General features: G+C 34.6%; 1 protein-coding gene across 2 annotated transcripts in view; it reads right to left on the bottom strand.

Annotated features, from left to right (window-relative positions):
- LOC111059742 overlaps positions 1–16,541 on the bottom strand; it is a 347,934-nt gene that overhangs the window by 244,325 nt on the left and 87,068 nt on the right. For both annotated transcript variants that reach the window (XM_039423651.1, XM_039423652.1), the window contains exon 3: positions 8,923–8,955. In XM_039423651.1, the coding sequence (XP_039279585.1) occupies positions 8,923–8,948 (26 nt within the window). In that variant the 5' untranslated portion in view covers positions 8,949–8,955. The remainder of the gene's footprint in view (positions 1–8,922; positions 8,956–16,541) is intronic.

The following is a 16,541-nucleotide window of genomic DNA, read 5'->3' as shown; positions in this document are numbered from 1 at the left end:
TAAAACACAAGAAAAGCTATGAAAAGAAATTTTGATTCTTCAATTTTCACAAAATAAGGATAAGATGAAGGAGTCGGACACATAATATATATCATGAAACTTCGTTGAAAAACATCAATATCTGAAACTAGAGTTATCAAATTGTGTTACCTCTGACTCAAATGGAGAAGGCACACTTCAAATTAATATAGTAAATTCTGTGAGCAAATAACGAAATCCTGTTTTTTATCATGAGCATGGTTAAATCAAGAAAATTGTAATATTTTTTTAAAGTATTGAAAAGTGAAAATCTATATACAGCGCATGTCATAACAATAGACAAAATTAATTGTTTCGAGCGCCATAGTGTAAATGAGATGCAATGTAGACAGCATTATTATTCTGTTTACTATGGTGAAGGGAGTCAGCCGCGTCGGCTGTTTCCCCTTCCACAGTGTCAACTTGAATCGCAAATACATAACAATATACATCAATGGATTCACAATGAATGTGGCTACAATAATTATTCGTCACATTGTTCTTTAAAATTACTTGCTTCCAAGTTAATCAGAGAAAACAAAAAATCAAATCGAAAAACCCCTAAATTTTTACATTATATTATTTTAGCAAGGAAACTGTTCGATTTATTGAGGAAATGAATCAGAGTAATATTGTAGTCCTAAATTCAACGAATCGAATGACATATGATAGATTTTTTTCCGATCAATGGTTACAGAGATAATTGATTTCCAGTTTGCTGTTTACTATGGCTAAGAAAGTCAGCCGCGCTGTTCGGCGTCGACTGTTTCCCCTTCCACGGAGTCAAATCGAATCGCAAATACATAACAATATACATCAATGGATTTGCAATGAGAGTGGCTACATTAATTATTTGGCTCATTTTTCTTTAAAACTACTTTCTTTGAAGTTAATCGAAGAAAACAAAAAATCAAATCGCAAACCCCCTAAACTTTTACATATATATTATTTTATCAAGAAAACTGTTAATGTTATTGAAAAAATGAATATAACTTATATTGTAGTCCATAATGTAACGAATCGAATGGCATATAATGGAACTGTTCCAGACCAATGAGTACAAAGATAATTGATTTTCTGTGATTACCTGCATTTTTCAACTTTGAGGGGGGCTGGGGCGGAAAGCTCCAAGGGGATTTCTTGGGACTTTTGGGAGAATGACCCTCTGGGAGGGTTTTATCGATGGTAAAAGATTCAGCTTTTATTTAATTTTCGGATCGAAAAACCCTCTATTGACTGGGCTAATAGGTATTTTCTTCTCAAACACAGCTGTGTTTGGATTATCACAGTTCATGCTGGTATATTTAAATATAACAGATGGTGTTAAATTGTAAGATTTTATTTCTTGAACAACAAAATTTTCAAGTTAATTAAAAATTGTGAATTATTTGAATAGTTTCTTTTTGATTATATTAATTTTGGATGTTCAGAGAGATTTTTTTTTTTAAATTGAAAATTTGTTCCATGTTTTGACACATGGTATATAGCAAACATGGTTATATAGCATGGTATATAAGCAAACTATTAAATAAGAATAGTTTTCTATATAACTAGAGTGGAAAGTACGACTTTTTCTCCCTGTGGGAAAAATTTTCCTGAGGGAGAAAAAGTATTTTTCGCTCATGATTTACACAACATTTTTCCTCCATAGACATTTTTTTATAGAAACTGCAAATCAAATTATTTTAATAACTTACGTTATTGGTGACAATGTTTCCTAACAACATAACCTAAAATCTAAAACATAAACCCGGTCGTCTGATTGGCACTGCCAATTGCACTATCTATCGGCAAAAGTTATAAAAATTATCAGCTGAGCGGCTATCAAAAATGGCTGACTCCAGATCACGCGGTTCAGATTTGAATATTGCAGATAAAAAATATATGTTGGCTGGTATTTTGAATAGAATAAAATATTTTAAAATTTGTATAAATTTTTATCGTCTACTGATATCATACTAGTATATAATACTAGTATATAATATCATACAAACATATATTTCATGAGTTGATAAAATTTCTGGTTGTGGTATTGAATTCAGTTGATTCAACGACAGACACCTCTATTATGCTTCCTCATCTGAGCTTAGACCTTCTAACATATTTCAAATGTAAGTTTTTAAAATAGAGATGCTTCCCATGTTATTTAAATGGAGTGACTTTTCCTCCCTAGGGAGTTTTTCTATTTTTTACTACCAAGAGCGAAAAAGTGACACTTACTAGTGACACTAGTATTATGTTTCAGGGAGTAAAGTAACTACTTTTGACAGTAGGTGGAGAAAATAGTTATTTGTATATCTAGAGTGAAAAGTACGACTTTTTCTCCCTGTGGGAAAAAGTTTGAAGCCCGAGGCAAAGCCGAGGAAAGCAATTTTCCTGAGGGAGAAAAAGTATTTTTCGCTCGTGATGTACACAACATTCTTCCTCCATCTACATTTTTTAAGAAACTGCAAATAAAATCATTCTAATAACTTACGTATTGGTGACAATGATTCCTAACAACATAACCTAAATCTAAAACCTAAAAACCGGTCGTCTGATTGGCTATCTATTGGCGCTATCTATCGGCAAAAGTTGTAACAATTATATCAGCTGAGCAGCTACCAAAAATGGCTAACTCCAGATCACGCGGTTCAGATTTGAATTGCAGATCAAAAATATTTGTTGGCTGGTATTTTGAATAGAATAAAATATTTTAAAAATTGTTTAAATTTTTATTGTCTACTAATATTAAGAGTATAATAATATTATCATACAAACATATATTTCATGAGTTGATCAAATTTCTGGTTGTGGTATTGAATTCAATTGACTCAATGACAGACACCTCTATTATGCTTTCTCATCTGAGCTTAGACCTTCTAACCTATTACAATGTAAGTTTCAAAATAGAGATGCTCCCCATGTTATTTAAATGGAGTCACTTTTACTCCCTAGGGAGTTTTCTGTTTTTTACTACCGAGAGCGAAAAGTGACACTTTAGTATTAGGTTTCAGGGAGTAAAGTAAGTACTTTAGACAGTAGGTGGAGGAAAAAAATGTTTCTGTGAACTAACAGAAATGAATTGACCATATGATTTTGACTTCATCTCTCCTCTCCATTGATGAAATCATGTAATTTTCGTGGAAAAATAAAAAAATGAAAATTCTTTAGTTTTTATTTATATCTTTCATATTTTTTTAGCAAACTATTTTTTGAGAAAAAATATTTGTGAACTAACAGAAATGAATTGACCATATTATTTTGACTTGGGAAATCTTGAAACAGATAATCACGATATCAGGTTAAAATAAAAACAAAAAATCTGGTGTGGTACACTCACACAACTTTCCTTGCTCATATTTGAAACTACGATCAGACTTTTGTATATGTGTATATATAATTGTTTTCAGAGTACTTTTTCCTTTGTGTAAATTGTGAAATTCGATTATTTTTTTTTTAGTCGTAATTTTTTTAAAGTCGTCAAAACAGCTGTTCTACAGATGAAATATCTCGACTATGTGTTCTTTTTATGAACTGCTCTACCTACCTCATGCACGAGAAGGAGGTTACAAAGTCCATTTCTCAAGGATAGGGTGGACCCCCCATTAGTTTCCCAGAAAGGAGACTCATGCCAGTTAATAGAGCTGATAAATAACTATACAGACAATGAATTTGAAAAAAATCGGTCAAGTTATTTTGAGAAAATCGTGAAAAACATGGTTTTTTTAGTAATTATCCGCCATTTTTATCAAGTATATTACGGAGCTCCTGCAATTTTCTCAGAAATGGGACTCATGTCAGTTGATAGGTCTTATAAATAGCTATCCATGGTATGAATTTAAAGAAAATCGTTAAAGCCGTTTTCGAGAAAATCGTGAATAACATGGTTTTTTAGTGATTATCCGCCATTTTTCAAAAGAATATTACGGAGCTCCTGCAATTTTCCCAGAAATGAGACTCATGTCAGTTGATAGGGCTTATGAATAGCTATCCATGGTTTGAATTTGAAGAAAATCGTTAGAGCCGTTTTCGAGAAAACCGTGAAAAACATGGTTTTTTAGTAATTATCCGCCATTTTTTCCGCCATTTTGGATTCAATTTTATTGAATTTCTTATTGTCAGATCCTCATGGTATAAGGACCTTAAGTTTAAAATTTCAAGTCAATCGGTTGATTAGGAATGGAGTTATCGTGTTCACAGACATACACACATACACACACACACACACACACACACACACACACACACACACACACACACACACACACACACACACACACACAGACCAACACCCAAAATCATGTTTTTGGACTCAGGGGACCTTGAAACGTATAGAAAACGTGAAATTAGGGTACCTTAATTTTTTTTGGAAAGCAATACTTTCCTTACCTATGGTAGTGGGGCAAGGAAAGTAAAAAGGCAAGCGTGTGTAAAAGACTTTGTTTTTCCTGTTCCCCCGGCAACGAATTCGAATATAATGAAACCTATTCGTGTCGAGGGGGCGTTCGGTGCTATGCGTTTGCTATTCGGTACCGAATTGAAACCGAATCATTGGTTCACACTTATCGGAATTTGCCGAAAACGAAACGAACCGAAAGTGTGTGAAAGTAGCCTCTCGCTAGCAACGAATTGAAACCTGATGGAATTTATTAGAGTCGAGTAGGCGTTCGGTTCTATGCGGTTTCTATTCGGTACCGAATTCAAACCGAATTACCGTTTCACACTTATCGGAATTTTCCGAAAATGAAACGAACCGAAAGAGTATGAAACTAGCCTAATAGTACGGAAAAAAGTAGAATGACAGAACACGAATAAAATCGGGATGGGAGAAAATCAGTGGTGAGAAAAGTTGAGAAATTCCAGCTCTTGATCTGGAATAATAACCTTTCAATCAATTGGAAATTGCTATCCAACAGGAACATTACAAACAGAAATTCCCAATGATTTGATTATCTGCAGAAGCGTTTTGGAAAGTTTCAGGTTGGAAATAATAGCTCGTCGAAGCTTCACGAGATTGGAGAGATGTTTTAACTTTATAGTCTAACAGTTTTCTGAAGTGTTCGCAAGAAAACTGACGCTAACTTCGTGAACTTAGATAATTATGTGATTAATCTGGTAAATATTCTCTCATTGTTGTCACTCCTTTTGGATCGAATAAGAAAATCGTTAGAGCCGTTTTCGAGAAAACCGTGAAAAACATGGTTTTTTAGTAATTATCCGCCATTTTTTCCGCCATTTTGGATTCAATTTTATTGAATTTCTTATTGTCAGATCCTCATGGTATAAGGACCTTAAGTTTAAAATTTCAAGTCAATCGGTTGATTAGGAATGGAGTTATCGTGTTCACAGACATACACACATACACACACACACACACACACACACACACACACACACACACACACACACACACACAGACCAACACCCAAAAATCATGTTTTTGGACTCAGGGGACCTTGAAACGTATAGAAAACGTGAAATTAGGGTACCTTAATTTTTTTTGGAAAGCAATACTTTCCTTACCTATGGTAGTGGGGCAAGGAAAGTAAAAAGGCAAGCGTGTGTAATAGTATATTTCGCACCTAGGGCCGAAAATGAGATATTTCCGGTTCGAAATCGGTTTTTAAGTCCGAGGCCGTAGGCCGAGGACTAGAAAAGATTGAGAGCCGGAAATACATTTTTGCCCATGGTGCGAACGCTATTTTTCGCCACACCCAAAAAAAACTTCCCAATTTAAAAGAAATTAAAAAATAAATAAAATTCAAACAGCCTATTTTGATAGTTTGAATCTTGGTTATGACAACTTTTACTGTCAATTAATTTCAACATTACTAATTAATAATTTACAATAATGACCATATTTTTATACTATTAATATTAGGCGCGAGCTTTGCGCCCGGTGCAATATCATGGGATAGATGGATGAATAGAATTTTCATTACTATTTTGAAATAATGTGATGAAAAAATTAATATAATTGCATATTTCACAGTTTTGTCTCAAAATATATCTAAAAAATTGATTGAAATTTAAATTACGGTAACTAATATAAAAAATAGGTAATAAAAGTCGAAATTCATCGACAAAAAAAAAGTCATTGACCGAGATTCGAACCTAGATCATGTTTGTTTATTCACTGAGCTTTGAGTTCTGACTGACGCCTTTACGCTCTCGGCCATTCCGTACTGTTGAATGTTTAGGCCTGACTGATAACCCTTAGCATACACGTAATACTGTAATACTAGACTTCTAAAAACGTTTACTTCACTCCTAAAAAGCGTACCGTACAACAGACTTTGGCTCATGACTTATATTATTAAAATTAATATTATTATCTGTCTCACAATAAAATTTTCACTCTGAATTAAGTCAGATAACGTAGGCTATGTAGGCTACTATAATAATAGAGTATAGCGCAAATTTAAAGCCGGTTTGCTGGCATTTTCACAACAAAATATTGCTCTGAAAATAGTTAAATCATAGAGAAAACATTCGAAGATTCAATCTTGAGTGGGCCTAATGTTTTCTCTATATGGTTTAATATTGAAGAAAAATTATCTAAAAGTTTTAATAATGAATTACGGAAAAATTACTAGGAATTTTTCAGTCAAGGCTGAGTTTCACCAGTAGGCTTACCTTAAACTTCAGATCTGTGCTGTATTTGCTTATTATTATTGTTGATTGTATTGCATTAAGAAGTGGAATTCGATAATAAAAAAGAAACAATTATTACTCTACCTCACTTTTAAATATTGATACAATTATTATTGTACTTTGAATTCAAATTCGATTCTTCACTTTTAAATACTTGCGATACTTACCTTTCTGACAATGGACAATGTAGCCAACATTATATTGTTGAGGCTATGGAGATATATCATCGTATTCTATTGTTTGATATCAAAAACACAATAATAAATATTAATTATGAAACAATAATTTATAAAATTTATTATTATAGACATAATACCGCGATTCACGATACATAATTATATAGATTATTACAGTCATTATGAGATTATCTCTCTATGATTTTTGTGAGATCGGACACGATCAGCTGTTATTCAAGGTCATTTTACAGCCCTAGGGCCGTAAAGTTTTACCGGCCTGGTCGGAAAACAATCACTTTCGGCCTCCATATGACGCACGTAAACCAGCTCATTACATCCAAGTGTGGCGAAAAAGACTTTGTTTTTCCTGTTCCCCCGGCAACGAATTCGAATATAATGAAACCTATTCGTGTCGAGGGGGCGTTCGGTGCTATGCGTTTGCTATTCGGTACCGCATTGAAACCGAATCATCGGTTCACACTTATCGGAATTTGCCGAAAACGAAACGAACCGAAAGTGTGTGAAAGTAGCCTCTCGCTAGCAACGAATTGAAACCTGATGGAATTTATTAGAGTCGAGTAGGCGTTCGGTTCTATGCGGTTTCTATTCGGTACCGAATTCAAACCGAATTACCGTTTCACACTTATCGGAATTTTCCGAAAATGAAACGAACCGAAAGAGTATGAAACTAGCCTAATAGTACGGAAAAAAGTAGAATGACAGAACACGAATAAAATCGGGATGGGAGAAAATCAGTGGTGAGAAAAGTTGAGAAATTCCAGCTCTTGATCTGGAATAATAACCTTTCAATCAATTGGAAATTGCTATCCAACAGGAACATTACAAACAGAAATTCCCAATGATTTGATTATCTGCAGAAGCGTTTTGGAAAGTTTCAGGTTGGAAATAATAGCTCGTCGAAGCTTCACGAGATTGGAGAGATGTTTTGACTTTATAGTCTAACAGTTTTCTGAAGTGTTCGCAAGAAAACTGACGCTAACTTCGTGAACTTAGATATGAGATTAATCTGGTAAATATTCTCTCATTGTTGTCACTCCTTTTGGATCGAATAAGAAAATGTAACGTTTACTTTTTCAAAATGTTATTACCAATTAGATGTAATTGAATTTCACGTTCTAACAATAATTCTAGAATGGTTCATATGTGTATATTACACATTTTCTGCAGAAAGTTATTCAGTGTATGTATCAACAATTGTAATACTGCATCCTTCTAGCGATTGTAAACAAATTGTAGTGAAATTAACCAGATGGTACAATCTATCAAACACAATCCTTCTGAAACGAGGTACGAATTTATTAGTCCTCCACAGTCTAACCTGTCATGACTAACGACTTTCAAATATTTAGGTGTTGATTATAGCCTTTGACAACAATCATCTTCCACCACCTAAGCTCTCACACATCTTGCAGCTAATATTACGGTGCGGCATTATAATCCCGAATTATTCATAAGGTAGGCCCACACAGTCTTCTGCCGCTGGAATTAGAGGCTGCTATGTTTTGGTTAAGTTGACGTGAGAGGGTGAAACGATTCTTGTGTAAAACCGAAACAGCTCTTCGCGTCCGGTCTTTCCTGGAAATTTGATTTATAAGCACGGGATAGTTTTAAGTGGCACCAAGCTGAAAGTAAGAGTATCTTCCTCTATCTTTCTGTTGCTCTCTCACTGTTTCTCTTTCTCTCTCTTTTACATACCCCGCACCACTCCTTTTAATGCTGTTAACGAGCCCAGAAATTGAGCCTCGACGCAGCCTTTGATACTCAGCGTTGCCGTTATCAACACTTACAAGGTGCTTGAGAGTGTACATGACCGTAAACATTGGAGTAGGTACTCCCTCACTATGCCTCATACACTTGGTATTTCTCTCAGTAGTTATTTGGACTTGAATATATACCAGAAACATTGGATGTTTGAATAGTCTACTAAGTAGTATCCTGGAGTTCTACTAAAGATCAAGCGAAATAATGTCACTGATATAGTTTTTTTTTCATTGCTCATGAACAACATAATAACTTATATGGACTCCAAAATGAAAAAAAAACATTAATTTTGAGTAATATTCATCATTACCTTTTATTAGGAGCTCTCCGAGACATCAATATCCTGAAAAAGAAAAATTGAATTGATGAGAATTCAAATACACAAACCTTCAGAGTTCAAGTAAGTGGCAATCACTCACTACATATTATCAATAAACACTGATGCCTGTCAAACTGAAGATTGATCAAGACTAGAAGAGCAGTCAACTGAGAGCATTAACAGGACATTTGTAATTTTACACTGCTTTGTATTATATTTTTGCTGACTAATAAATTATTCAATCTAGGAAATGTGTAGGCTGATAGTCTTCCTGTTGTATTATGGAAGTAAAGATTTGTAAACAATAATTATAGTCAGCTAAGGTTTCGGTGTTCCTGACTAGATGGATAGAGAACCCCGAATATAAAGTGAGGATGCAAAAAACGGATTTTATTGAAAAGTTTATTGAAAGTTGATCATTAGAAGAGGGAAAGTTTGGTAAAATCTGATACAATGTTCGAAATATCTCATCATAGAAACTCCACTCTAACGTCAAGTATCCTTATCAATTATGATAAGAACCCGAATTTCAGGAAGTTTCCTCATCAAGTCATCAAAAATTTAATAAGATAACAGATTCGGTTTGCTAGAAGCCAGAAAATTCCCCCAAAATCAAAGTCCCAGCTGATTTGCGAGCGTGCGATGCTTAATTAAAGTATCAAATTTGCATAGTTGCGTGTAATATCCTTGGGGAACATGCCTGAGGGGGAAAAGATGTGGATAGATGGCGGAAGAGTTAAAAGGGGAACAGAGAAATTACACGTGAAACAAGTCGGGTGTCGTGCAGTCGCATACAGGCTGCAGGCATCACTAACGTTCCGAATTTTCATCATCAATCTTGGCCGCTATTCCCATGTCGCGACCTGTCGCCTCGCTCTTATCGATTCCCATGGGACTCAAGAAAAGTTTCCTAGAACTTGCTCCCGTTGTTTGCCAGCACAAACGAACTTTGTTCTTGAGAAATATGTCAGTTATGTACTGTAATTTGTGAAACTGAACAAGCATTACAAGTGAACGTTGATGTTGACTACTCTACATTCATACAATAATATTAAAAATCAATCGGCCTGCGTTTTGAATGATTGTTCTAACAATCATAAATAAATCCGTTTAATCTCTCACAAGAGAGTCATACAAGTGAGTCATAGGGAATCATCTAATAATTTTATCTGTTGAGTTATTTATTTTAGTCAATTGGAAAAATGGAAATCAATTTTATTGTATTGTAGTTAGTATTGATCACAACTGTTTTGAATTGTAGTATGTAAATAGAAAACAATAAATGTAACGAGTGGAAAATAAATCTTCAGAACATACTCGCACTTCCAGAGTTGAAATAATAAGATTATTTTAACGTTATTATACGCGTCATTGAACAAGCACAACCTAACAAACCCACAACAAACTATGAACACTTAATTTACGGGATCTGTAACTGCTGTATCACAAACCCAACTGCTATCAGAGGTGAGTTCAACAAATCGACATAAACGCATATAAATCTGGTGTTTGATCAATGCTGAGATGAAGAGTTGCAGCAATGAATATTTCACCCCCTACATTGAAGCTGCTATAACAATGAAAGGAAAACTTTGAATGGTGAAATAATACATAATTTCAAAGAGAATTCAATGTTCTACAAACCTACTATAAGCATAAGTTTTTATGATGCATTGTTGGAGAGTTATAAACCCTGAAACAGCTTAACATTGGATGAAAAACTGCTGTTTTAACAATTACACACCTTCAAGAGCGAATATGTCGGGTACTGTTGAGAATATTACAAAATTCTACTGAACAAAAAGTGTAGAGAATTTATCAAGCTTTATTTTAAAACAGTTAGTTATGTCGATTGAACGCATTGTTCTCAAGATATGAGCGTCGAAGCAAAACGCTGAAAAATGCAATTTTTAAACTACCCTCATCCTCTTAGAACATAAGTTAGGAATGGGGACTTTTGATATGTTCTCCTCCTAACTAGTCTCAACAAAGCTGCAAAGTCAAAAATTTGTTTAAAACATTCCCTCCAAATTCCTTTGTCAATTGGTCTATTGTTGCAAAAATGGAGATTTCACACTCAACACTAAAGCTCCTGCAAAATGTATAGGGAAATTCGTAAATGTGGAACATTATACATAAAATTGAAGAGAATTTAATGCTCTATAAGCTCATAATCAGCATGGATTTTTTCCGTCGATTTTGAAAATGTTATAGGAGAAAAAATAGAAACAAATTGGTAGCAAACGTGTTTTTTCAAAAATGTCACACATTCAAGAGCGGATATCTCGAAAACTAGAGATGATATGAAATAAGTTGAAGGATGAATATTGTACGAAATTATGTAAGCTTTAATTTGTTATATGACAGTAAAGTCCTTAGGATACATAGTTTTTGAGTTTTATGCGAGAAGCCAAGAAATGGTACCTTTAAACCACCCTCACTCCCTCAGCACAGTGGGTAGGGGTGGGGACTTTTGATATGCTTACCTCCTAAACAGAACTGCGGGGTCAAAAATTGTCTTCCAAACATTTCCATCTATACCCTTTTTTGAGCATTCATTGCCTGGACTATACTTCTTGGATTTTTTATCCGAAGTGTTTCACAAGATACGCACTTTGAAAATGCGAGAAATTTAAGATATTTTTCTCAATTACAGTCTCGCATATTCAAAGTAGCATATCTTGTGAAACACTTCAGATAAAAAATCCAAGAAGTAGTCGAGGTTGTACAGAAGTTGCTCCTCTTTTCGCTTCCATGAATCATACTCCTGATTTAAATACCGTTCTAAAGTTACAGCCAATTGAAAAAAATGATTTTTTTCTTTATTTTTTCTGCGATTTTACTGTTATTCAAGAGTCTCTCAAACGAGTACGATACATCATAGAAAATTTCAATTGGTCTCAAATGACAGAGAATTATATGCTCTACAAGCTGCGTTGGCTTAAATCCATCTTGCATTACTGTTTATTATCGAAAAACTGTCGAGACTGTGAAAATGAGGAAATGCGATATTTTACTTCATAATATTATACACGGTGTCCCACGAAGAGGTTCACACTTTTAATTCTATATTACGTGCCCATTCATGCACCAATATTTTTTAAATTTTACACAGTTTACAAAGTAGGTTCTACAAATAAAAAAATATTCTGGGAAAATTTCAGCTCCCTAACCTTCGTAGAAACAAAATGGCGGCACTAGTTTTTATAGTGGTAAAATTTTCAATATGCCGCCATTTTGTTCCTACGAAAATTAGGGAGCTGAAATTTTCCCAGAATATTTTTGGAACCTACTTTGTAAACTGTGTTAAATTTGAAAAAGTTCGGTGCATGAATGGGCACGTAATATAAAATTAAACGTGTAAACCTCTTCGTGGGACACCGCGTATTTTTACAAAAATAATTCACCTCACACGAAAGAGGAGATTCTGTTCTTCAAATCAAGACCAAGTATTATTTTGTATCGTATCGGGTTACCGAGATACACAGTTTTGAATATAGAAATTGGCAATTTTTTGTGAATGTAAATATGGGTAAAAATACACTCAAGGAGAAAATTTCTATTTGTTTATGATACATGATTTTGAACCGCCTTGACGAGCTGAGAAGAATGAGGTGTTCATTTTTCTCGAAACTCGGCTCAATTGGTTCTAATTGACATTTATACAAGAATTTTCAATAGATTTGAATAGGCTTCAATTTATCTGCAACAGACAATATATTGTGGTTGGAACATTTGTCCAGCTGACAACAACGGAAGAACGCCAAATAATTATAAGCCTGAGCTGAACATTAATTTAGGTCAAACAGCAACAACGTTTGCAGGAATTTCGACGATCAAACTTTCTAGTGGAAACCCAAATTTTATTAGCCCACAGTAAACTTTATGATAATCATATTAGATATCTCCAGCTGGCCACCACCACATACTAAACTGGACACGTACAATGCAACAACAAATGACCAAGGACTTGACCGAGAGGGGTTTTACGACAAGTTTCGTAGTAGGCGGTTTTGAATAAATCTGAATACATGGCGTAGGAACAATAATAATTCCGATGGCATTGTTATGGATGTTGGTTGGGGTGGGGGTGTATGGATGGAACTAGAGGGGGAATGAAGGAAGGAGGAAATTCGGTTAGCCAAAGCAGCAGCGGAGGGAGCTGCAAAGGATTCACGGAATTTCCAATACGATCTAGCAGCCGGTTAGATGCTATGCTATGCGTTTCGCAAGGGACCACCACCTCCAGAAGTGGGTCAGTTTTGGAACTTCCCAGCTGGAGTCTTTCCTTCCTGTTTCAAACTCATTCATTCTCCATTTCCTCACTCACTCCATCCATCACTAGCACCCACTCATTCTTCGCCGTTGTTCTAACTCTCTCTCCCTCAGGAGAATCGATCAGCATACGAAGCGACGTAACCACACTTCAAAGCTAAATGCGAGCCGGCAGCCCTGTGCCCGTAATTTATCTAGGAGCTCGACCACAGCACTCTCTCAGTTTGCTTTGCCTACGCTTTACGCTCCATTCCCAGCTTCTAAATTGCCTGCCTTGAAATTTTTTATTCCCCAAATGAACCACGAATGCTGTCTAGTGTTATGCATTCATTATCTCTTTAGTCTGGTTGATGGAATCAGCGTTCCCTCAAATAATAAATTACAGTGGAAAATCATTCACTCTACACAGAAGAATAAGAATACGGAGCATTCAAGGATACTCGAGATGAGATCACATGAAATATGAAACAATCCGAAGTGATTGTAATGTGCAAAAATAATAAAACAATACAGATTGAAGTATACGAATCACTTGTGCCGTATGTCACCAAAGCGTCTTCCACTACAAGCTTGGACGTTGCAGTTGGATGGTAAAAGAGACATCAGAAGACCGAGGAAGTGGTGAACACCGGAACAGGTTTTACTAACGTAGTCCATGGTGGATGATGCATCATTCATTCCAATTGGGCTAAAAATTTCTTCTTTAACCAAGCTGATCATAAAATATCAGGGGTTGGATAATCTATCATGAAGAAAGTACAAAATAAGCAGAAATAGCGATTATCAAGATTCTGAAATAAGTAATAATTTACTCGAACTAAATTATCTAACATACTATCAAGACACATCAAACTTCACAACTCTTATTCTTCTCAGACATTAAAAATGGTTATAGAAGATGTTCTACCTTTAAATCATCAATTTTCGACTGCGACATATTTATCACCTTAGATTACATTTCCACAAATGAAAATTCTTGATAAAGTGAAAATTATTCATATTCAAGGTATTAGATTAATCAGAAGTAATATCGATTCTTTTCAGACTTTTCATGTCTTTAAATTCAATGAGTGGATTAAAAACTATTAATTTCCAATGTAAAGAGAAATTATTCTTATCCATAGCTAGTAAGTAATAGTAACTGGAATGGGTATAAGTAAACTTGGAATCCAGAACCAGGAGACCAAACAAATATTATATGATATTTCTAAAATAACTTCACCGCCGGTATAGACGTTTCTGCCAGGCAAACATGTTAATATCTATAGCTTTTAACACGGTGATGCTCGATTTGAAGAGGTAAGTCTTGTTTTTTCATAGAAATACAGAATCCAAGAATATTTTATACGGTCTAATCATAGACAGAGGAGACAATGATTGGTGATGCCACGCATTATGACTCAAATCCATTGTAATAAAACCAGTCATTAGTTCCAGCATCTTCATCATCTGAAAACCCCGCTTTTATCTTTCTTATAAAACCATGATTTTGTATCTCAAGTGTTGGAATATTGTTTTTCGTTCGGTTTTACAGGTCAACGAACACTGATGCTATTTTAGTACATTTCATCTACTAAACAGACTGATGTTTTTGTGAGAATAGTCAGTACTCTCTTCAGTACACATTTATAGATTTATATACATCTTCAAGTTTAATGTTCATTTTGGTTATTTTTATCCTCAACAAAAAAGAACCACACAGAGATGCTTCATTCCTGGAGCTCATATCATAAGAGATCCCTTGTTGATCACTGAATTTTTTACATCTCCCTATTTCGAGAGAATAAGTAACTTGATGTCCTCATTCTGGGTTGACCGAACCAAAATCAATTTTAATCTCGAATCAGATAACAGCACAGAGAAAATAATTGATCAATGTTTGATATCGATTCGAAAATACGTGCAACGTAAGTGTATGGATCAATTATGAAAAAAAACACAGATAAAGATTAAGAGTGGGCTCATTCATTCAATTCAAATAATTTGAATAATTTATTTCGAACATCATTATCTTTTTAAAAGTTGAAGTTTATCTACCATCCACAGATCCACACCTACTATGTTTCTACTTGTTGACAAAAGTCCTATTCCATGAGAATATATTATTCCAGGCATGTAAGTTTTTGTAACAGTTATATCATCTGCATGAATGGAAATATTTTCTTGGATGAGCATTCATTTTAAATTGGGATGATGGAAGGAAGTTGGAAAGTAACTCAAATGTATTAGAATAGAATTTATGTATTTGTGTACATTTATCTATCAGATAGACACAATCATCCTTCGGGAATCTCTCTCTCATCTAATATCCTCCTCTTATCCTCTTTTTATCTGAAATACTCTTTGCCTAACCAATATATCTCTATAACAATCTCCCAATATGTTTAGAAGCTCTATTTCTCGGAAATCCCCTTCAGGGTATTTATCACAATCCATCATTGAACTGAAACTTCCTTGTATCGCGCCGAATGCCGTGTACTTATGTGGCTGGTGGCAATCAATAAGCATTGTTTGTATTCTGAAGCGTATTATTTTTCGTAAACAATGTTGACAGAGGTCGTGATAGGTCAATGAACTGACAAGCCCACACGGACAGAAAGGAGAGATCACCGCCTTGCGTTTCCTATACTCGAGGATATGGGCGATGGGCGATGGGCGATGGGCGATGCAATGGGCGTTCACTCAAATAACCGGCTGTGCTGAACAGTAGCTCGTTCCTAGAATAAGAAATCATGTAAACTACTGCCCACTCAATCTGTATGAAGTAGTTATAGAATCTATTATAGTTAAGCAGTGGAAGAGAAAATGCATCACGAATTCCCTTACAATTATTAAATTATTTCCAAATATGTAATTTGATTGATTAATCACCAGAATAACCATAATTGGGAAAATATTCAGACTTTCAGACACACGGTCTTCCCTGGAATTGTTCTATTTGATATTATAAATAGAGATAACGTGAATTCCTCATCTGCCAAACTGATCTTGAGTTGAACAAGAAGTCAGGACAAATTTTCAATTTGAAATACTATAAAATAATTGACGTTCAAGTTTAAGCACAATGAAAATGAGGTAGAAGAATAAAAATTCCCAATAATCTTAAAATAGTTGGGATTCTGAATATTCTATGTCATTCTTCAATCATTAATCTTCATTTATATATTTGTTCAATATTATAATCAATATTTTTATATTTGTTTGCTTTTCAAATGTGATTTTGTGTTTGAAGATAGTTTTCTTGATTTTAAACTTTATAAAATAGAAACTCAGGAAGTGGAAGAGCAAGTTTTTAGTGAGAAAACATGAAGAACCCATTACATAACCTATAAGCT

Source organism: Nilaparvata lugens, chromosome 3 (assembly GCF_014356525.2).
Source record: "Nilaparvata lugens isolate BPH chromosome 3, ASM1435652v1, whole genome shotgun sequence".
Lineage (NCBI taxonomy): Eukaryota > Metazoa > Arthropoda > Insecta > Hemiptera > Delphacidae > Nilaparvata > Nilaparvata lugens.
The sequence above is the reverse complement of the archived record's forward strand: the minus strand, read 5'-3'. Positions and strand labels throughout refer to the sequence as shown.